Source organism: Trachymyrmex cornetzi, unplaced genomic scaffold, assembly GCF_001594075.2.
Source record: "Trachymyrmex cornetzi isolate Tcor2-1 unplaced genomic scaffold, Tcor1.1 scaffold129, whole genome shotgun sequence".
Taxonomy (NCBI): domain Eukaryota; kingdom Metazoa; phylum Arthropoda; class Insecta; order Hymenoptera; family Formicidae; genus Trachymyrmex; species Trachymyrmex cornetzi.
This window is the reverse complement of record NW_017295861.1, coordinates 3,081,385-3,105,716: the sequence shown is the minus strand read 5'-3', so window position 1 is coordinate 3,105,716 and position 24,332 is coordinate 3,081,385. Positions and strand designations below refer to the sequence as shown.

At 33.8% G+C, this 24,332-nt stretch overlaps 1 protein-coding gene across 1 annotated transcript in view; it reads left to right on the top strand.

Moving 5' to 3' along the window:
- The window catches only part of LOC108770543 (dipeptidase 1), a 143,647-nt gene that overhangs the window by 4,910 nt on the left and 114,405 nt on the right, over positions 1–24,332 (top strand). The window contains exon 2 of the mRNA XM_018522174.1: positions 3,264–3,572. Coding sequence (XP_018377676.1) covers positions 3,264–3,572 — 309 coding nt within the window. The remainder of the gene's footprint in view (positions 1–3,263; positions 3,573–24,332) is intronic.

Genomic DNA, 24,332 nt, shown 5'->3' with positions numbered 1-24,332 from the left:
CCACGCCGTCCATATCGAACGACGATGCGACAACATACCGCGGAATATGGTAGCTCACAAGCCATCGAATATTGTATGCGCAATCGTGGTAACTGCGAGCGTACCGAAAGAATGAACAAGTAATACACATGAATAAAATTCCCTTTTTTTTTTGTAATTTTTTCCTTAAACTCACCGCGATACACGTATTTATATCAGAAAATTTTAATATCTTCAGCAAAACTGTTTAGTCGTTATTTTTTAACAACCAAATATTTTATTTTATATAACAAAAAATTTAATTACCTCTGCGAAATATATTTTTCTGCTTTGTAAATAACAAAAACATTTTTTTACAAAAATATTTTATACCAACTAAACAGTTTTGTTCGGTATATTTTAATCAAGTATTTTATTTTGTTACAGCAAAATTTTGGTTTATAAAACAAAACATTTTTCCTATTATACAAGTGTTTGTTTCAAAAATATTTAAAATGACAGCGTAAAGATATAAAATAATACCAATTTCGGATATATGTAGTTTATAAATAAATTTATTTTGGATTATAAATTTGCAAAAGATTTTCGACAATTAATTTATGTTTAAACAATACACGAAAATATAGAGTGTCCCACAATCACTGTATAATATTTTAATAGTATTATAATTATCAGATTATATCAGTTGCAGACAGAATTTTCAAATTTCAATACTCAAATATCCGGTCACAAAGAGAAAAAAGGGATTGATAAAATAAAATACAACATGTGCGATAATTATTATGTATAAATGTATATAATATTTGCAATATCACTTGCTAAATTCGATAAGAGATTACAGATTATACCATATAAAACCGAATTCAGATTAAGCAAAATGCAAATGAAATATTGCAGATCTCAATCTGTGTGAGCGTGCAAATCACTGACCAACTATGATCGCTTATAATTCGAAAATTATTACTTTAACATTTTCACAGGTAAACGTTCAACTCTAATTAATCTCCAAAATAGACTATTAAAATATTTATAGCAATTGTAAATTATCGCATTACTCTTGTATGCAAAATGTTCCTCGTATCGCCACGGTTTTTAATATATTGAATTGACAACGAAATGTTTCTGGCAAAAGTTTGCTGATTTTTAATAAAAAATTAATTACATAAAAAAAATTTAACTTTTTAATAAAAATTCGAAGTCAAATTATGTTATTTTTGTGAAACTACATATTTTCCTTTTTATATTGTAATACATAAAAAGACGAATTTATCTATATAACATTATGCATCATTTTGATTATTTGATCTCAAGATAATTTAATTAAAAATTAAAGATAATTTAATTTAATTAAAATTTTAACAACACTTTACGTATTGACAATAGATTCATGGATTATGTTCTAAGTATTAATTGAATCATCTTGAGATCGAATAGACAAAATGATACATAACGTTATATCAATTCATATTTTATGAATTCATCTTTATTGTGTGCAATAAAAATATGCTGAGGAGACAAAATTTCGTTGAAAAAAAACATAATTTGATTTCGACATTTTATTAAAAAGTAAATAAATTTGAAATTTTCTTAATAACGCAATTAATTTTTTATTAAAAACCAATAAATTTTAGAAACATTTTGTTGTTAATCCATTGAAAGTATTTCAAAAATTACAATCGAGAAATACCCGGTATATTTCCTATAATGGATTTTCGCACAAAATGCTTTTCTTGTTATAGATTGTTACTTATTGCAAATCGATGCAATTCGTAACACACAAGCCTTTCTCCTTGTTGCGTAAATAAGGAAACTGCTGTGGGTATATAAACCGAAGAGAGTAATTCCGCATGTTATGGAAAAGATTTAATCCGGAGATGCGACTGGCACGTTATACATTCCCTTACGCAATTGCAATTCCCACGCCAACGCATTCCGCCTTTGTGTGCTGCATTAAGACGATTCTTTTTAAATTCTAAGTGCTCGCCGTACGTCTCGAATATTAAATTTCTTCATATTCCAAGAGATTCTTGGCATGTCTGGTTGGCGAACGATATCTCGTTTGCGAAGACGGATTAATCAACCAAATTGCTTTCGACCAATACATACATATACAGTAGGAACATAAGAATACTTCAATTAGATAATCTATTTTGTTTTATACCACACTACCATGTATTAGTGTTAGAAATATAATTTTATAAATATATTTATAAATATACAAGTTAGTTTATAATTAATTTTTGAGAAGCAATTAATATTCCTTCGATTTCTGCTCAATATTACAATTACATTTCATTCTTTATTTTTATTAATTTCGCTTACGTAATATTGATAACTGTTAATTTAACTCGATTTACATGATTTTTTCCCGGCAATGTTTCAACAAAAACAGTATTATTTTCAGATCATTTTCGGTTAGTATTTTCTATACACAAAAGCCAATTAAAATTGCTATTCAATGCATGGAAGGTACATGTCATTCGTTTTAACTGATACATACATACAACAATATCTCAACTAACAAGCATAGAATCATATTTGACACATTCTCATTGTTTATCGTTTAACAAATCATATTTGTACGATTTTGAATACGATACAAAAGGAAAGTTTGCGAGTTACGGTAAAAAAATAACACGCGTATAAAAAATAAAATTACTTGTTTATTAAAAATAGTTTTGTCAAAATTTATCACTAAAATTAATATTCGAATTTAAAACATAACAAAATTACGTGAATTTAGTTAAGCTTTCTGTAAAATTAACATATATATCTTGAGTTATAAAATGTCGGAAATGCAAGCCTAAAATTGATTTACTGTAAATATTAACATTCAACCGTGAATAATTAAAAAACCGATACATTTGCGGAAGAAAAGTTTGCTGTGAGATAGGAATCGTAATATTGTTGCACTAATTATGAGTTGCCAATCGCTAACTTTGGCGATCGAGGCGAAAGACTAAATGATTTAAGTCATAAAAAGAATTTTATTTTCGAAGTGAATTTTGGTGCGTAATAATATTGATATGCAAATTTGTAAATACATTTTTTAGTTCTACGACTTGCCGATTCAGTTTGTTAGACTTGAAATGCGATGATAAATTAACTGGAAATAACATAATAAATTATATTGATCGTCAATTTTAATAGCGATGTTAATAAACATCCTTAAAAAAAACATTGCAAAAAACTAGTTGCGAAAAATATATCCTCAGCCGGAGTTGGAACTAGAACTCTCAACTACTAAGTGATTTGTTGCAAGATAATTTTCCTTTTTCTTCTAGGATGTATCCTCGACATTCCACCGGTCCCAGTCTAGACTGGGCTACGAGGAACGTCCTCAGTCCCGGGTGGGATACGCCTCGGATTCCAGGTGCGCCAGCGGGCTCGGATACGACGACACCGGTGGGGGTTACCTGGATCAGAGTGACCCGAGAATGTATTGCACCGGCGGCTATTGCATGGGAGATACGATGATGGCGACGAGCAGAGGCGTATGCGGCGAAGAGGTCGAACTCGACATGCGGAGGCACATTCAGGCATGCGCCTGCACATGCAACCACATGGGCTATGGAAATTACATGGACTATCAGGTGAGGCAGAAATATACGCTCGACGATAACTTAATCAGTCGTTAATTCCACGAAAACAAATAGGATTACTCCGCGCACTCGTCGAAGAATTATGCGAAAATGCTAACTACTCGCACCATAGGTCATCCCATATAATACAATTTATCCGAGGGACATTCTTGGGATATAGAATATCTTCTGAATATCTTTAGACGTCTTTGGAAAGCCTGTGCTATGTAAGATAAACATCACATGAACAGCTAACTGCAGAAGCACAATTACACTCTAAAAATATAGGTGTGGATTTAATTTTAAACATACGATGTTTATGCATATAATTCTCATCATATTAGTGTTAATATCACCAACATGATGGAAATTTAAAAGCAGTAATGTTAAAGTCACATTGTATTGTTTATATCAATACCAACTTGGTAAGAATTATATAAACACTGCATGTTAAATTCATACCCATAGTTTTTGGAGTGTAGCTATTATATGGGAAAGTTACTTTTAAAGTTACCTTTAAGTTACTTTTTATTTAGAAATTAAGTACAATAAATTAAAATATTTTATTTCATATATCATATTTTATCATTTACTTCAACTTTGTATTATTATTTGTAATATATTGTATTTAATTTCTAAATAAAAAGTAACTTTAAAAGTAACTTCCCATCCCTGTCAGTGTGTGCTATTATATAATAAAATTTAATTATCCCTGGTTGATTGGTTTCCAACCGTGATGATGTCACCGCGGGAGAAGAGAACATTTCAAGCAATGACAATCAAAATGAAAACCCTAGGCTTTCTTATGAATCCAGCGTAATATCGCGCGTGTTATGCGAGGCGTGTATGCACGTTTGTAGTCGCGATGCGATATTGCGTCCTGTCGTGGATGTCTCGCGAAAGAGATCTCGCCCGCAAATGTTTCGTAATAAGAGAGAGAGAGAGAGAGAGAGAGAGAGAGAGAGAGAGAGAGAAAGCTAATCTTCATAAATATAGAAGAAAATGGTACATCCAAACGCAAAGTATAATGATGAGATCCTGGATTTTCCTGTCGTGAATGATACAATATCATAACCGTGACCAGCTTGTGAGACTGAATATTTTCTCTGTTTCATCTCAAATTCCAAAATTGCATATCTTCAAAAGCTTTGAAGCTGAAGACAGATATATCATGCTAAAAAATTTTTCTCTTTCTTTATGTGCTTCGAAATATGCAATTCCGAAGTCTGAAATAATACTTTGTACAGGTCTTTTTTATCGTATAAAGAAGGGCATGCATATATAATTGTCTCATATTTTCCTCTGTGAAATATTCTAATACATTCAGCATCATCATAGTAATCAGCTATGTAATTTGTTGACGCATCCAAGACTAACAGAAAGTGACGACGCAAATTAACTTTTTTAATTAAACAACAAAAAACTCCAACACCAGGGCGAATGAGAGTCAGCGTGGTAATTAATCTTAATTCTTCAATCCAAAAATAGAATCTTCATTCCAAAAATAGTACGTTTCAGTTCACTTTGGAACCATCTTCAGCCAAACAAATTTAAAATATCAATCCCTTCATGTCAAGGAAAAATCACCATCAGATTAGCAGATTTGATGTACTAATCTATTCAAAGCATTAAAATTTTTTATAAATATTTCTATTAAACAAGTTTCAAATTAACAATAAAACTGGTGACTCACCCCAAGACACAGAAGAAATTCGTCTCAACATTGGATCGACTAATTACTATTAATATTTACTAAAAAGTATCAAGTTAAAAAACGCATGTTGATCGCAGCTCGAACGGAACATGACTAAGCCCGGATCCTCATACGGGCAACAGCGCTTTGACACAGAGCGCTAATTGGTGAAAAGCCGATTGTGGGGGTAAAATTTACCCCCATCGCCCGTTTTTCACCAATAAGCGTTCGGTGTCAAAGCGCTGTTGCCCGTATGAGGATCCGGGCTTATACACTTAATATAATCGGAAAGACATGTCAGGTCAAAACACGAAAATAAAAAGAATCACGAAAATAAAAAGAGAAAGATAATGTCAATACATAAACAAAAATTTTTGTATAACCGAAAATATAAAACTATTTGATGTCTTTTAATTCTTGTAATAGCGGATGTGAGTAATTCCTTGTAGTTTCAAAAACGTGTTATTTTTTTATATATTACGATGTAACTTGTGATAAATCATCGGATATAAATGCTATTGCTAAAAACATTTTTTCTATCCTTTAACACGATATGAGACTTATAATATATTATTCCAATTCCTCAATCTTATTATTACGATAATAAAGATGTAAAATCGCGCGAATAAATCATTTTCTGCAAATTTAAACTTGTATTTTAAAAACAATTATTATAAAGAGCATAAAATGATTGATCTATCGCGAAAATGGCAAATCAGAAAATTCTTTCGATCTCCTCGATGCATTCTCGGCAGCTACTCTCGTGAAATTTATTCACCGGTCGAATTTTGCTCGAAGCAATCGCCTTAGGACTCAGTTGCTTTCACACCACCCGCTCCAACTCATTTCATCACGATAAATATATAATGCAGACACACTACCTCGTCGAATTATTACAATTTGCACAAACTATCTACCCATCCGTCACTATAGGAGCTCTCGTTCTCCGTGCAGCTCTGCGTCCGGACTTGCTATCAGAGGTAATTCATCGTAGTCTGAAAAATTCACAAGCAGCTTCCTGCCTTGAGACCTCGTCCCGCTGTCTGCTTCTCCCGCTGGCGTTTCATCTTTTACGTGCGACCGAACTGTCCGTGAAATCCTCCCGTGGAGAGCCAGAGAATAACGCAAATACTGCGAAAAAGAGGGACGGAGGGGAGAGGGGGCGTAGAGGGAAAAAGATGGTGGAAAGAAAACGCAACGTTCGTAGTTTCAACCCGAGTTTTCTGGTGGAGAGAAGCCGACCGCATTGCGCTTAAGCCTTTACGATTATGCGATAATATACGAGCCTCTACGAGGCGTCCATAAAGAATTCTTTCTCCGCAGACGAACGTGCGCTACATATGTTTCCGCGAGCGAAAAGTTTCTGTATCTTCCCCCGGGTTGTTCTCCCTGAGGATGCTAACATATGTCGGTGACAAATCTTTCGAAATCCAAGGCATCGCGAATTCGGTCGCAACGGCGACTCCATCTGATATTTCGTTAAAAGCATTTCGAATTGAATAGAATTTCGTGATCACTAAGTGTCGCGTGGTAAGCGAAAGAAAATCGATTACTTGGATTTACATGATTACTTTCCACCACGATCAATCATCATTCTTTGTCATACAAGATACATCCGCGATAAAAAACAAAATTCCTATTTTATTTTACTAAAAGGACACTTAATAATACTTTTTTTTATTTTAAAGCATAATATTTCAGCTAAAATAATTATAATATATTTAAGTTGCATAAATATTCTACGCATGGATTAAGAAAATTGTTTTATGTTTAACAATCTATCTATTTGTCTATTTAACAATATTACGAAAGTAAATCCGGAATATATTAAAAACTTAATAAATCATTTTTCTTTATTTTAAAACGTAACTTCAATTAAAATATTAATTACAGCCTTAGCTATATAAATATAAAGGATTCTCAAATTTACGTAAAATGTTTCAACAACAAATAAATTAAAAACGGTTTAATTAAAAAATATTTATTTTTATAACAAATTTTGTTAATTTTCCTTTGGTTTTTATTACCACCATTTCTAAAAAAGTGTAATAAATTTAGAATGCTTTATGACTAAAGTTATGTAATGCAGTCATAAATGTATAACTGCGTTGCTATTCTGTATACGGATTTTAAGAAAGATGACCTATGTGTTTAACAATTTATCTACTTGAAAAAATAATTAAACAAAATTAAAAAATATTAAATATTAAATACATATTTTTAAAAATTAAGTAATTTATTAAAAAACTTAATAAATCGCTTCTTTACTTTAAAGCATAACTTCCACTAAAATAATTACAGTCTTAGCGATAGGTATAAAGCACTTGCACAATCTGACGTAAAACGTCTATACTTAACAAAAAATTAATTAAAAAACAGTTTGATTGAAAAATAATAAAATTGTCATAAAAATAATATTTATTTTGATAACAATTTTATTAGTTCCTCTATTTGCATTGTCACCTTTTCCAAAAAAAAATGCAATAAATTGAGGGTGATTTATATTTATGGCTAAAATTGTATAATACCGCATATCTACATTGCATTGCTATTCTGCACACGGATTTTTAAGAAAGTTATCCTATATTTAAACAATCTATGTATTTGTCTATTTATCATCATTACGAAAACCTCGTGTTTCCAAAAAATCACGGATTCACTCGAGAAAATACGTGCGGATACGCGAACTTTCACGGCGCAGCCTCATTCAACCAGAACGTTCCGCGCGGAAAAAGAAACAGAAGAAAAGAAAAAGCGCGCGTGAAAGAGAGAGAGAGAGAGAGAGAGAGAGAGAAAGACGAAAAAAAAATTCATTTTAAAATGGGCACTGTCTAACGGGGCCGCGCATCGAACTTTAGAGTCCGCGCGTCCTGGTTCGGACGAGCTGCGATCCTGGCCGTTTGCCAGGGAATCGTGAAGGGACCGGAAGCAACGAGGATGAATAAAAAAGCCCCGTACGCGGGGCTTATCTATCATCGCGATACCTGTCGAGGTACACGACGGTGTGCGGGCGTGCGTGCGCGCGCGCGCGTGGGTGGAAGCGACTATGGTTGAGCGCGGGGCTCTTCGAAAATCATTTCACAGAGCGGACAGGTGGGGGGAATCCATTCTCAACGCGAGAAGGCACGCAGCAGCAACGCCGACGAGTCGTTACCACTGCAGTGCGGCGAGTAAACTTCGTCGAGTGCATAGACTGCACACACTACGCCCCGTAGCTTCTGTATAGCCGCGACGTGCGCGACAGAAACATAGTTACTGTATAGCAAGGATAGCGAAATATAACAGTTTCATAAACCCATGTTCTCTTCCCTCCCCCCTCGTCCCTCTGCCTCTCTTATTCCCATTCTCCTGCATAGAAGAGCCGGAAAATACTGCATAAAAATAGCAACTACGTATTCTCACGAGCTGGTAGTTCCACTTTTAACTTATTATGAAGTTACAATATTAAAAAAAATAATTTAATTGTTTCTCCCGAAATCAGATTTGCGTTAACTTGATGATTTGTATTTATAAGTTGTTTACAGAATTTTAAGATGCTAATAGCATTTCTATGAAATCAACGATCAATTTAATTTATAAGATTATTATTTCAGTTCGTTTGTATCGCAAATAATCGCAGCAGTTTGTATAACTGAAAGATATACTTGAAATTTACATAGAAATATTATTAATAATATAAATTAGTCAAGATAAATGGGCAAATAAGAGTCAAATGTTTTTAAAAAATTAACGTATAGACATTATTAACCCTTATCGTATCATCTACAATTTGGTGCCTCATCCATACCACCAAGGATCATTTCAAATCTCTTCGTTTTTTTATAATATAAATTAGTCAAGATAAATGGGCAAATAAGAGTCAAATGTTTTTAAAAAATTAACGTACATTATTAACCCTTATCGTATCATCTACAATTTGGTGCCTCATCCATACCACCAAGGATCACTTCAAATCTCTTCGTTTTTTCACCTCTTCAAAATAATTCAAAAAATCTCTAAAAATTCACCAACATACTTTCAACTTTCTAGAATAAATATTGACTCTTTATTTTGGAAAATAATAAAATGTGTAGTATAATTTATAATTACCGAAAGACTCAAAGAAACTTGCACGAACAGGAATCGCTCGGTCACTAGTTACCCATATTAGTACGATAAGGGTTAATAATATATCTTGCACGAACAGGAATCGCTCGGTCACTAGTTACCCATATTAGTACGGTAAGGATTAATAATAGTTATATATATAATACATACATACTAAAATCTAGACATATTACATATTTCGGCTCTTATATTGAGCCATCTTCAGACAATATTCTCCTCTCGCTTTACATTAGTTACCGTCGTCAAATCAGATAAAAAACATGATATAGTGTGTTCTAATTAATGTAGCGATCTTGATGACTGTCTCATAGAAAATGTCCGTTACTCACGAAACGATTAGATGGTCGATTGTTGTGGAATTTCACGATGTTCTGACCAAAAAGATAAATTCATTTCCCATTAAGAAATAAAATATAAATTTTTAGAAAAATTGTCTATTTTTATATTCCGAAAAAAGTAAATACAACACATCAGTTCATTGAAACACTCACCTTTATGATCGCCGTTATTATTTCTTGTAGTAAATACTTCGTCAAAAACAATTTAATTATTTAAGAAAGTATAAAATATAATGACAAAAATATTATTAAGCAATACCTAGCCTCAACCGTATTTTGCGATTTCTTACTTATTTAATTCATTTATATTTGTTGCCGTAATCGAATGTTGTAATAATATAAAATAAATATTTACAAATATAAAATAATAACTGAAAAATTAACCGAAAAGTCGGCTTCACAAAAAACATAATTATAATTATAATTATGTTACGCGAAAAGCACTAAATTTCCAATTAAAAGAATAAAGTTTGATATTAGAATTTCGCGGGTACATTAACTGTTCGATTAAAACTGGTTCAAATGCAGGTAGAGTTACTGGAAAAGTTTCATAATATATCGATAACCACCGCTTAACAGAATTTCTCGTTCTGTTTCGTCGCGAATGTGGTAACACGTTAGATATATGACCGAATAGTGGATCTCGACGTTCCGAGTGTGTTTGGGAATTAGGTAAAGGGATTCCATGGATTATATTCGGGAACTTCGAACTCCTGGAGGATTTCGGATGGACCAAGGATCTTCGAGTTTCTCGAGACCACAAGTCAGGATAATAACGTCAAGGAAGAGCCAGTCTCCGTCGAGTCGGATTCGTGATAGTCGCATGAAAAAATTACGAGAGGAATCGGGGACGTGCTCGTCTCTCGACGCGGAGCGCGCCTCGGATTTTACAATATGTATCGTGACCGCATGTGCCGATATAATTACATGCAACGCAATTATGTGGCAGCCCATTGTGACGACTTGGGAATGCATCAATTATTTCCGACCACCGAACAAATATCGTCTAACCGCTCGATATTAACTATCATCGCTTTGGAACGAAGCATTGATCGCGAATAAGTTAAATCTTTGCATCGTTATCAATTAATTATCAATTACTGGTGAAGTCACCAAGTGATTATACATTATAAGGCATTATTTTCCATAGTATTCGAATTATTCATTTTATTTCATCAACTGTAATCGAAAATAAGATGATAAATGTCCAAGAGTTCAAATATCGTAATGTATCCTTGTCAAAGCAAGATGCTTATAAATTTATACATTTTGGCTGAACTTATCTATGTTTCCATTAGCGAAATAATTAGTTTCTCAAGAAGTTAGGAACGTCGGAGATTCCAATGTAGGACATACCGAAACTCCGGATAATAAATGCAAATTGCGAGTCTTCGAAGTACTCAGCCAAGGACACGCCGTCGTAAGTATGGTACTTTCATTAGCATACGACAGAATCAGTCTGTTCCGCTCTCTATAGAAAGTCCAGCAATAAATTAGCAATAGAATATTGCTAATTTATAAATAAATTATATTGATTTAGCGCCATAACGAGGGCAGGAAAATGCAATATTTCCCGTAATGAGAAACACAACGAAATCGTTTTCGAAGTTAACTCGATAATGACGAAAATATTATCCAGAAATAGGACAAATGCAATGCAATCATACTGATTCGTATCTATTCGTTTAAGTTATGTCACGCAAATTTTACGATAGGGAATTCTAATTTCCGTCGATGTGATTCTAACATATATAATCATGCGTCAGCATTGCCATCGTTCTTTTCACATATTTATAGAAAATATTTATATTTATCTGCATTTATCGTATATGACGTCATAAGATTTATTGTTGCTAGCCATTTTTCCTTTTAAAATCAAACCGATTTCTTTTCCTTTTAAAACAAAACTGTTCATCTCAAATAATAAAGTTGCTTTCAACCCTAGAATGCTATCGATACATTTAACATACAAATATGCGAGGTTATTGAACGCCAAGTTCTGTTTTCAAGGTGGTCTATCAGGAGGTCCAATCATGCTAAAAGCTATATAAATGAAGATAAACTTTTAACCTTTAGAGAGTGGGAGCCTATTTTTTAAATCTTAAAGCTTTTTCTTGAGTCAGGTTTGTTATAATTCATTATTTTCGATTGTATCTTTGCCTCAAAATATGATACTGTTTCAACGTCATTACAGTGCTTTCCCATTCTCCAAAGGTTAAAAATTCAATCCGTTATATCAGTTTGGACTTTCTGTTGATCAGTGTTATAACAGACAGGGTAATAAATGATTTTAATTTTTAAGTACTTTTGTGTTATTATGTATATATTTTATTAAGAGTTGTGAAAAGACGGTAGACTACATGTATTATTATATATATATTTTGTAAGCAATATTTTTCGCAATAAATTTATTAACAGTTTCAACATATTAATATCTTTATAATATGATGCTTGATGATAGCATTAAATTATTAAATTGCTTGTCAATTTAATTCGCGATTACCAGAGTAGTTTTTTAATTGCGTTTATAGTCCGGAAAAACAATTCGGCGCGCAGTTTGAAAAGACTACAATATGGTATATATGCAAGTACATATATAGCGTATATTAGTAATTCAAGATTGAATTATTTAAAGCAATAAAGATCCAGCTTCGACCGTAATAGGCATTTTAAATTTCTAGTATCGATTGTGTTTCTCACATATGCGGCCTAAAATAAAGATTCTTAACATTGTTATTTTGTAAGTGTTACGACTTTATGAGGACACGTTGGATTACATAATCCATATCGTTTCAATATTTAATTCCATAGTGTTCTTTCTTTTCTTTTAAATTAATAATTGAATTAAGGTAGTTGGCCCACTAATCGTCACATTAACCAAAACGCTTGACTTTACAAATTTATATCGTTCAGATTGAGAAGTGAATGATTGTGATTTTAAGTTATTTTAAATCATTTTTTTTGTTACGAATAAAAATATCAATCTAAAATTCTTATATCTACTGCCGTTATTGAGAAAATCCTTCGTAAAGGTTAGAAAGCACAAATGTACAAGTTATCGCCATGCCGCCATAACGATTTGCCCAATAATCGTCACGGCTATGTCCCACTAATCGCCATACGTGAACGATGGAATGATTCAGATACACAAGAGAGAGTTAATATATATAGACATTAATATATATATTATAATTATATAAATATTTTGTAATTATACACATATATTATAATTATAATTATATTATATATATGTTTGTGTTACATATAAATTATAATTGCACGTATATATCACTTATTAGAGCGATAGTATTATTATACTATTAAGATGTTGAACATACGTATGGCCTCTAATGCATACTGTTGGCATTCCATCAGTATTATTATACTTTTTTCTTTCTTAGAAAAAAGTTTAATAATTAAAAATTAGAAACTAAAAATAGGCATTTAAATAGCAATCCACTTAAAGTACTTTTTGAATCAAATTACGAATAATCGCTATAAGTGAATATAAAATTCATTTATTTTTACAAAGAAATAAAGATAATTTTGACTATTGTTTTAAAACTATCATTATTATAAATTTTCAATAACTGTTAATAACTATTTCAACAGAAAAGAATTGTAAATACTTAATTAGTTTTTATTCAAATAGTGCCCATCTCTGACGTACCCAGTTATCGACATAGAAATGATCCAGTGATCGACATTCTTTATTTATTTGCATATCTATTTATTAACTCGACTATGCCTATAACGATTACTGGTTCGTAAAATCTCTAGATAATAACAATTACGGTTCTGATTTTTCTATTTGGATTTTGGATAAAATTATTATTTTATTTACAAGAATTTTTTCGGGTCATCTAGTCTCAGTAATCGACAGGTGTGGCGATTACTCAAATGACTACGTGCTTCGATGAACCGGTGCTCGTCACGTAAAAAAAAATATGAAATTTGTACGAAACAATAATTTGTGATGGTGTACGTAAAACTGCGATCTTGATTTAAGTAATTTGATGCTCAATTTACCTCATGCAAGTTGCCAATATTCCAAATCACACGAGATGTCAAATGGTGTCTCTTAACCTCACGATGAAGCATTTGGTCAAATGCATCGACTCGGTTGCTGCACGTATTCGATTTAATCTGTAGTGAATTCGTATACTTACGAGTTTCATAATGTAACACAATATTGTAAATATCTTGTTGGAACCAATAAAAATATCAACAAACTGCATGATCAATAGAAAATACTAAAGTATATCTTTAATATGTAAACATGGCGATTACTGGTACCCTGACGATTAATGGGTCAACTACCTTATTTGTGTTTATATATATAAAGGCCTAGAATATGAATATTTTATTATTAAAAGTGTGAAATGTATAAAAATTTTGTATTGCATTAATTAAAAATAGCCTATTTTCTTGTACATAAAATTTATATAACGATATCGTAACGTCCAATATCGATAGTGTTCTACGGTTAAGTAAGTTAATATCGAATCTTTTGCTTATAGGAAGAAAAAATAGGATGATAATCTTAGGATACCTTATACCGCTTGCTAAAGTATTGCATAACGGATATAATGTCACTACCGTTCACCGCTCCGTGTCTCCTCAGAAGAAAAAGTTGTCGTGTTGTATCTGCGTTGTTAACTCTTCGGGTCAACTTCGATCAAACACGCGGAAGTACGGAAAAATCCAATATCCGTTGCGACGTTTGAACGTGATAATCAGAAAATGTTACCTCAATGAACGTACGCTCTAAATTTAGAAAAGAACACGACATTACACGCCTCTTCGTCGATGAAAAGCGACCTACAGTATTAGATCGCGCCTTAATTAGAAAAGAAAAAGGGTGCAAACTTTATAAATGCACAGAAATACTCATGTATTCTCTTCCAGAGTAGAAAAGCCTTCTGTTATTATTCCACGAGATATTCAATTAGCGGGAATACGCAACGTTGTATGGGCCAACGCAATTGCGGTTAGAGAGCTTTAAAATACCTCAGCTATAACGCCTCGTAGGCGAGCAGTGTAAAATGTAAAAAGAGATGTATCTTTTCAAATAAAATGAAAATTGTATAATTATATAATTATATAATTATATAATTACAAATTTATCAAATTACAATTTATATAATTTATATAATTTATATAATTTATATAATTACTTGGCTATAAATATAGCATCCCCATAAATTGAGCGTTCATTATCTAACCAAAAATAAATTAAAAAATAGTTCTATTAAAAAATAATATTAAAATAAATTAATAATATAGTATAGCGCTATGAACCATTCAAATTATTATGTGAGTAAATATATTTATAATATACACAATCTAAAATTTTGTAACGGACGTGACATTTTTAACTGTCGAATGTTCGGGCATTACATCTCGAAGTTCTGCTGTTTTAAGAATCTTTGTGATATTGCTGAATATTATAATACAGTGTGTTAGTACTCAATTTTTTTAATTAATTTGAACGATCTAACTTTTATCATCAGTTGTATAAAGAACATGAAACGTGTATACATCTTTTTTACATTGAATTCATGGTATCAACCTATTGTAAATTTGAGGAGAAGTACAAGGTATAACAGACCTTATGCGATTATTACGCGACTTTTGAATTCAACTAACATCAAGTTCCAATTTGAAGCTGCTTGTATCTAGGCCGTTTCCTACAGTAATTCTTTTTGCCAACATGCGAGTACAACATGCGTCTTTTTATATTTTATATTTTAATTTGTGAACATCTTGCGTAGTTACCGGTAACTTTTTTTAAAATTATTAACATTGAAAATTACCCGATAGGGGTCGAAACGTCACGTCTGTTACAAAATTTTAGATTGTTGATGTAAATATATTTACTCACATAATAACTTGAGTGGTGTACAGCCCTATATAATATTATATATTAATTTATTTAATTAGTTGAACCGTTATTCTTTATTGAATTTTAAATAATATTTAATTTTATAACAATATATATATATTTTAACAGTTTGTTAGTTCTCCTTTAATTTTTATAACGTCTTTTCCAAGAAAATGCAATAAATTGAGTTTGCTTTATACTTATGGCCAAGGCTGTATACATATATAAATTTACATAAAACTATCGCACACTATTTTTTGTTCTTGATTTTTAATTGAAACTTTCGAAGCTTGAGACACACCTATGAGAATTTGAATTTCAAAGACTATCCTTTGCAACTCTCTTTGTAATTTTTGATACCAAAGATTTCTGCAGTAAAAGTTCAAGATAACTTTCTACTAAAGTAAAACTCAAGGTATTGGATAAGGATTTTTGCTATTAATCTACACCTCTAAAGTTTAATTTATCCAAGCTAATAATTCTCCCAAGAGCTTAATATTCTTGGTAAACTCTAATATTCGCTCCATCGCGTTAAGCATCATAGGCGCCAATAGTTATCGAACGTTATATAACTTGAAACTCAGGCTTTTACGATCCTTTCCGAACGCAAAAGAAATTATTCCGATCTCGTTCAGGTCACTGAACATTCGATGCACCCGATATCAGACCGTTCCGGCATACTTTTGCCGAAAACATACCGCCGACTGCGGTAGGAAAACGAATACGCTACCCTCTCGCGTACGGAAATTAGAAAACACCAGTGTGCCACGGCGAAATCTATTTCTCGTTTTTCTCTCTTGTTTCCCTCAGAGCACTAGCCGTACCGGCGACCCTTTTTCTTTCTACGCGAGTACCTCCAAGACGATCGAGGGTTGCGCGCCTTTTGTTCGCACCCTCGGAAACGCTCTCAGACCAGCCCTTTCTTTTCCAACGCTATACCCTTGTCGTTTTTCACCCTCCGGCTACTACCAACGAGCTAAATATTTAGCTCGAAGGTGAAAACCTGAAGACGCTGGCGGACCGAAGAGAAGAGAAGAGTCGCTGGTTGACAGCGAAGGAGGAATTCTCGATTGAGAAAGATCGACGAGTAGGGGACGTTGAAAGCGGGGCGGAAAGGATGGAAGTTCAGCGGCAGGCATTGTGGCGGCTAATCGAATTTTTCAAAACCGACGCTGTTACCACCGGCCTAATTGAACGCAGCAGCGCTATTTTTACCATTGGGTAACCGTGCACCTGGCTTGGGTATCTTCTTCCATTTCTCTCTTTCTGCCTCTCGATGAAGCGTCTCCCTACCGCGCTTCGATCACCTTTTAATTGGATTACGGGCGCGCGTACAAACCGGAAAATACGGTCGCGCCGGGACGAAAACCGCTCTCTCGCGTGTGCAAGTGGCGAATTTAAGGGACTCCAATAACAGTAATTTGCAAATTCGTTATGGCAGAGCGACTCGGCAATAACGTTCTGTTATCGCACCAGCGAGCCGCACGCGCGCGAGCTTTTAGCGCCCGTTGCTATGCGGCCGAATAAAAGTGTAGAGGAAATTAAATTCTACTATGAACAATGTGTAGAAGGAAGTTCTCGGATATTAAATCTGCAGAATATTCGGCTCGACATTTCTCTTAAAAGTTACACGTGTGTAAAAAGGCCAACAATGCGTCTAAAATATCGCGGCGTATCGTCGTGAAACCAGTACAGTCGCAAAGGGTTAAAACGTCAGGAAAGCGAACAGTTTTTTTTCTGAACAAGACAATAGATGGAAAGAGCCGAGTGGGTATGAATAATAGGAAACATTAATGGAAAAATAAAGCACACAAAAGGGAGAAACGTACAATTTATAACGTACTTGACTATAAGAAATTCTCTCGTCGCGAGTAGAAATATTCTTGTCACTTATCATGGAAAATCAAGCTATATAACGGCTGTATTTTGTAGAAAAATTTTTATCTAATATAAGATCAATTATATTGACACAAAGGAGAGAAATCGAGAGATATTTGAATATTAGAATACTCCTGCCTTGCGAAATATCAGTCGAAACATTTCATATCAGCAAGTAACATTGTTGGTTTAGAGTAAATATGAAAAGTTTCCGCATTATTTTAAAATGTTATTTAATTCTAAAGTGAGACATACATTTAAAAAATGTTCTAATTAGACAAAAAACCCAACTCAGAATTTTTATGAAACCAAACAGAATTTTTGGTCATCATAACAAAATCGCATATTTAATTTAAAGTGACAATAACGATAATTGTTAACTTTGGAGAGTTAATTAAGGCCATTAAGGATAATCCATTAATAAACAAATTAAAAATCCTATCTTCCTCGTACGAGTTAGAAATGAGAGTATGCAATTATCATAACCAGAAATTCTGTTTATTCTCAGCAAAATATCATTTTTGTTTAGCTCTTTTGTTGGTTTAATTAAAACATCTTTTAATAAAAGCGACAATGCATTATGCGAATCGTTAATGTATAAAATATATTTTACTCTTGTTTTTATAACAATAAAACATGCTTAGATTACTATTCTATTTATTTCTTTGTTATTTTAGTACTCAGTTTTAGCACTTAGAAAAAGACACAATACCGGTTACTTAATTAAATATCGTCCCTGTCACCGAAATTCGCAGTGCAAATTTCCTCCGTTTTACTCTCGTCGTTTCATCCCAGAATTTCTAAAGACTTACCCAAGTTTACGAAAGAAATACGCAATTTCGGCACGACAGTAAAAATACATCGCCGTAGAGAATCATCAATCGCGAAGTTCGTAAAATTTCGAAGCTTCTAAAATTTTAAATTCTCTTTTTTACACGAATCATGCTTCCCTGCAGGTTATCCCATTAATCGAAAATCCTCGCAGGACCGATGCGGCCTGTTGTAGTTTTTCCCCTCTGTTGCACCTGTTGCCGGCGAAATCACTCCGACTGATCGACGTAGAGAGAGAAAGATGTTGTTTATTTAATGACCTCAACTCGCATCCAAATCAATCATCTCATTTATGAAGGCTATAGTAGATGAATTGAGAATTCCGTTTTAAATAATAAGCCATATAGATATCCGATAATACACATTCTAACTTCTAACCCATACGAGAAAAATATCTTGAAGAAAACATTTACAAAATTATGAGGAAATCTTACGTAAAATTTGTGATCTGTAATTATATGGATATATTTACAAAAATAGATGTACACTGAAAAAATATCATTTGCTTGAATAGTACCAACTAAATATTTACGAACTATAAAGGTACACTCATTTGATACAAAACCATTAATGTGATTTAACGATCTTTTTTATTTACATAAATATTGAATTACTGTAAGTAAATGTGTAGTTGACACTAATCAATTTATTAAAATTTAGTATATTTTTTTTCGGTGTAGAAATATTCATTTTTAAATATAAATAACACAGACCTGCAAAATTGGAGGTGTTGAAAGTTGATTGGGATTTAATTATGTTTTCTTACGTAATTTTTCGCGCTGAATCCGAATCCGGCTGCAAAACCGCTCTATCACGTCAGGTTTTTGAGAAAAGTGAGGTTAAAGGTGTCAAAATTGACGTTTTTTGACATATTTGTGATTTTTTTGCTAGTGAAATAAATTTTTTTTTTCTACTTTCGTTTACGCCATCTTAAAGTGGCAACTTTTATCTTTAAAATATATTTTTTTTTAACGCCGTACGTTTTTTTTCACCGAGATAATTATAAACAATTATAATTATTTGTGCAATTTAATTCAAAATAGTATTTCAAATTAAATTGCACGAACAATGTTATCAATATTTTATTTCAGCATAACGATGACGAATCAGTGATATTTACAAAATTAAATTTGAAAAGAAATTATATATATACTATATATACTATATATACATACATATGTATATATATGTATATATTTAATGATCGAGAAAAAATATACACATATCAGCTGTATCATGTTTAAAATATTTAAAAATATAACTATGCATAAAGGAATCAAATTAATTTACATATGCTTATAAAAATGCACAATTATTTCTAAATAATTATATAACAATATTACAACAAGAATTATTACACATTCAGCATGATAAAATCTTAACTAAAGAATTCAATGTTTTTTTAAATAAATATAAAAAATTTATATCTCCTAAATTTGATTTGTTTAGCTTTTGACAAATATTATTCAGAAACTTTAGGTTGACAAAACAGCTGCGTTATAACGAATCATCTTAGCGTAATTATTGCGAAATTTTCGTCAATTCAAGATGCCATTATTATACAACGTTTCTTCAATTTATTTCGTATCGGCGTATTTAAAAAATTTTTAATTTGTTTATCAATAAATCATTATTAATTAACTCTCGAAACTTACATTTAACAAGTATTGTTATTATCACTTAAATTAAATGTATGAGATCTTGTTAAATCGTAACACCATCTATCGAAATAAAAGTCGAAAAGTTATACAAAGTAGTTACGGATTGTCATAGTCAGACGGTTTATATATTCTATGCCGTTATTGGATAATAAACTTAATTTACTGAATGTTCAAACTTAACATATGTACAATACATAAACGTCCGATGATACTCTTAGCAACATAAGTTGTAACACCATATTGTTCTCTACAATTTATGCCGGGTATCTTATTGGTCAAGACGTTTATATGCTATGCTTGTAGTCCTATGTAAATTTGCCTGGAAGGGGCGACTAGCTTTACCCTCGCATATTTTGGCAGACGTAATACAATCATGCGTCATGTAGGAAAACATCCCGCTAACTCATACTCCATATATATGTATATTATATTTTAATATTAGCGGATAAATAAGATATACAAATAACAGCAGACATATATTGTTAATTTTTTTCACACCGACTGTGTGACATAGCTGCCACAGATAATGTTGACTTTTGCAATTTTTGAATGCAGAATAAATTGTAATTACTTTATTCAACATAATATCGATCGTACGTCGCGAAAATCACGCTGAATAAATATTCCTTCTGTTAATATTCTACCTCGAATTTGCCTCGGATTTACCTCGAATTTTCAAAACCTACGGGCCAATCTCAATCCTTGCAAATTAATGAAGTCTCATTAAAGCGAGAAAAGGATTTATGCCGATTACACGGTTCTGAGACCATTGTTGAAGCGTTAGGATTGTCACGGTTACAAACGATCAGGCAGACAGGATTCGTTCGAAAACGAAAACGCTCTAAAGAGGAACGAGATGAAAGCGGAGAAGAGAAAGAGAACGGGATGTGTGTAAAAAGGGAAACAATTTGAGAGAAACCTAACGACAAAGCGCGAGACATAATTTATCATGAGCGACATTGTCTGCATCCCGCGACAGTGACCGACATGGAAAAAGTTCCATGTGATAATGTAACACTGAAATTAGAGTCTCGGGGATTAATCACGCGACGCACATCAACGATGATAAGAATGCGATAATAAGAAGTGGCGCGGACGGTACTTTTATCCATCTTTTCTCGGAAAGGAAAACAAGCGGAGCTCATGAAAGTGCGTCAAATTGATTAGGTGACTGTCGAATGGCGATAAGTGGATGAAGTTTATTTTTAACAGACGCCGTTAACTGAGTCTGAGCTAAGAAAATGCGATATATTTGAGGAGAGACGAAGTGCCTCGTTCTCGTTTCTTACGACAGGCTGATGGAATAACCTGTTCGGCAAGACGTCGTAATTTCACATTGTATGCCGTAACAGTGTCTGTCCGCGTAACGGTGTTTACACAAGGGATGTGGAATCAGGGCTTACAGCACCGTAGGGATGTTATTCGCATTTATCCATTAAGATTATGTCACGCGTTGTTTATCGCCGCGGGTTACTCGCACTGCTAAAGTGAGCAAATTGCTGGAAATTTGGACGGATCCGGCGATTGTCGTTCACTGTTGACCCCATATCGGATTACGCGTTGGAAATTAAGATTGCATTGGGATAGCACATTGGAAATTGGCATTCGACCGAAAGCGAGAACCGGTGAGAGCGAAGCCTAGCTAAGTCCTATTGATCATGTACCAATCTCCGACGCATAATTGCAATGCAATCTCAATCTCCAACAGCGGAGTCTGATACGAGCTTTGTAGCAATGGTCCTTCTGGTCATTTAAGATGTCAGCCGGCCATATGGATATGACCAATGACTGTTAGGCATCCCGGAAATCCTAGCAATCATGAGGCATGTCCGTATGATTGCTAACATCTTAGATGACGAATGAGATCAATATGGTAACAATGATCAATTTGATGTTGGTAGCGATTGTAGGAGCTAAACAGCATTTAAAATCTGTAGCCGGTATTCAGCTAATTCTTTTAAGACCATCTTAAGTAATACCTTAAAATGCTACGGTTCTGTCATTGGTTTATATAATAATATCTTAAGGGAATCCTAAATAAAGTTGTCTGCTTTACCGATCAAACACAATAATTTTCGCAAAGGAGTTTTGTATGTATTAGTTTTACAGATTGGGAAATTCCTTTTTAGAATTAAAATATATTTATTAATACTAAGAGTCTGATGGATAGAATTTGCTGGGATCGAAAAAAAATTTCAAAATTAAGATGCTCTTTAACATTTTTCAATCCATATGGTCTTTAGAGTAGGGCAGTAGTGACAGTATGTATTTAATAAAAGCTCTGCAATCTGTACTTATAAAATTGGAGTCTCAAAACTAATAAATTATACGAAGAGACTTAGACTTAGAGTTCTTAGAATTAGACTTAGACCCGATTGCACCAACGTTACTTTAAGTAAGGTTTAAAATATTCTCTCTCTCTCTCTCTCTCTCTCTCTCTCTCTCTCGACTTTAAAAAGAGAAGAGAGAGAGTTTTAAATCTCGCTTAAAATCAAAATAACATGGAATCGAGCCTTAGACACCTATTCAATAAAAAAATTCTGAAAATTCTGGTTATCAATCATAATTTCGATAACCACAACTAGAATTAATGGAGTTAACTAGGAAATTCAGATTTGTTCATTTTAAACCAGAATTCCAACTAATCCAACCAGACATTTTTGTCGCTATCGCGAATACAGTATCAAAAATTTGAAAACTAAAACTTGTACCGTTCCTAGAATCAACAATATATTAATTTAATTTAAATATATCACTTTATAACTAGAAAACCTAATAAAAAATTGGATAATAAAGATATACAAATAACATTACAATAAAGTATCTCAATCAATGAGTACTTATCGTAGCAACAGGCTTCTGAGATAATGAAATGGATAGCTTAGAGCATATTTTTCACCAAAAGACGTGTAAACCGAATTGAACTGAACCGAATCGGAGGGATGCGCTCCCCGTTTTCCCAACCGTTCCCAACTCGATGTGATTCCTAAAACTCCCGGCGGGCAGGCTCGATAGCACAAGCGATCCGAGAGACGATGCGAGCGTACGAGGTTGCCTGTCGGCGACGATTTTATCCTATCGATTTCGCTCGCGCGAAGGCTCTCAGGTCGGAGGAGAAGAGTACGACCGAGATGAAGGACCTTGACATCAATATCGGGCACAACAGGCAACCCCCGGGGCCCCGCCGACGGCGCCGCCGCGCGCGCGCTGCTGTCCGTTTCATCCCTCCGCGTGCACGCTATCCACCCTTCCCACTTTTCGCGACGACGGCAACCACCGTGTGACGGAATCGCGTCGAAGGCTGCCGAGGCCGAAGTAGCTCGGCGTCGCTCGGCACCGCTCGTACACGCTCGTTCGCCATTCCAGAGCGGCTCCCAGAGAAACATCTGGCCCGGACGGCCGGACGTAAGTTACTGGCGTAATATGGCGCGGAGCCGTGAAATATTCCCGCTCGAAGCGCTCGCCTCCGGCGACGTATATTTAAATAATTACTTCCTCACCCCCTCGTATGGCGCGTACGCCACCCCTGGCTACCCGCCCGGAGCCATATTCCGCCCTCCGCGCTCCTCGGTCGTAATTCCTTATGTGATATTCGCCTCCACCCTCAGCCTCTCGTCCCTGCGCGATTTCTCGCATCAGGGGGACGAAGCCAGCCGGCGCGGTGACTCGAGGAAAAATTAAAATTCCGCCAGAGAAAGGCGCAGTGGAGAACTATCCTCGGGGATGCCTTTCCTCGCGACTTTCTCCCCGCAGGAACGCGCGCAACTCACTACCGGTATGTCAACTCTCGCTTGTCATGTAAAAGTTATCGCTTGTCATGTAAGTTATAATCTATTATATCTTTCAAAGAGGCAAAGATACTGTGACGAATTTTCACAGAAAATTTCATCTTAAAGCAGAACGGATGACAATTTTTAAACGTACAGATATTTAATTGACTTAGACTGGGTTGTTTCAAAATTTAAAATCCTTTTAATGACAAGCTACTGTGTCCTTAAGGTGCCTACTTGCCAAAACTTTTCACCCTGGGGTTGGTCGTTTAAGCAGGGGTGGGGGGGGGGGGAAGGTGATCGATTTTGCGACCATTGGTTCAAAGCGATATAAAAAAATGTAAATAACAAAAAAATGAATTTTTTTAATATAACGCCGAAAAATCGACCAGCGATCCTTAATGGATTAAATAAACTTCATCTGACTCTCTTACTCTCTTACTGTCTTATACTCTTACTTTCTTACTCTTTTATTTATCCAATAGGTAAATTATCACATAGTTATCCGAAAATGGAACAACCAGCCCTTACGCGGTCAATTCTTATTCCATATTGAATCAATACTTTATGGATCCTGCATAAAAAATACAAGTTTTCTTGGAATTCTTAA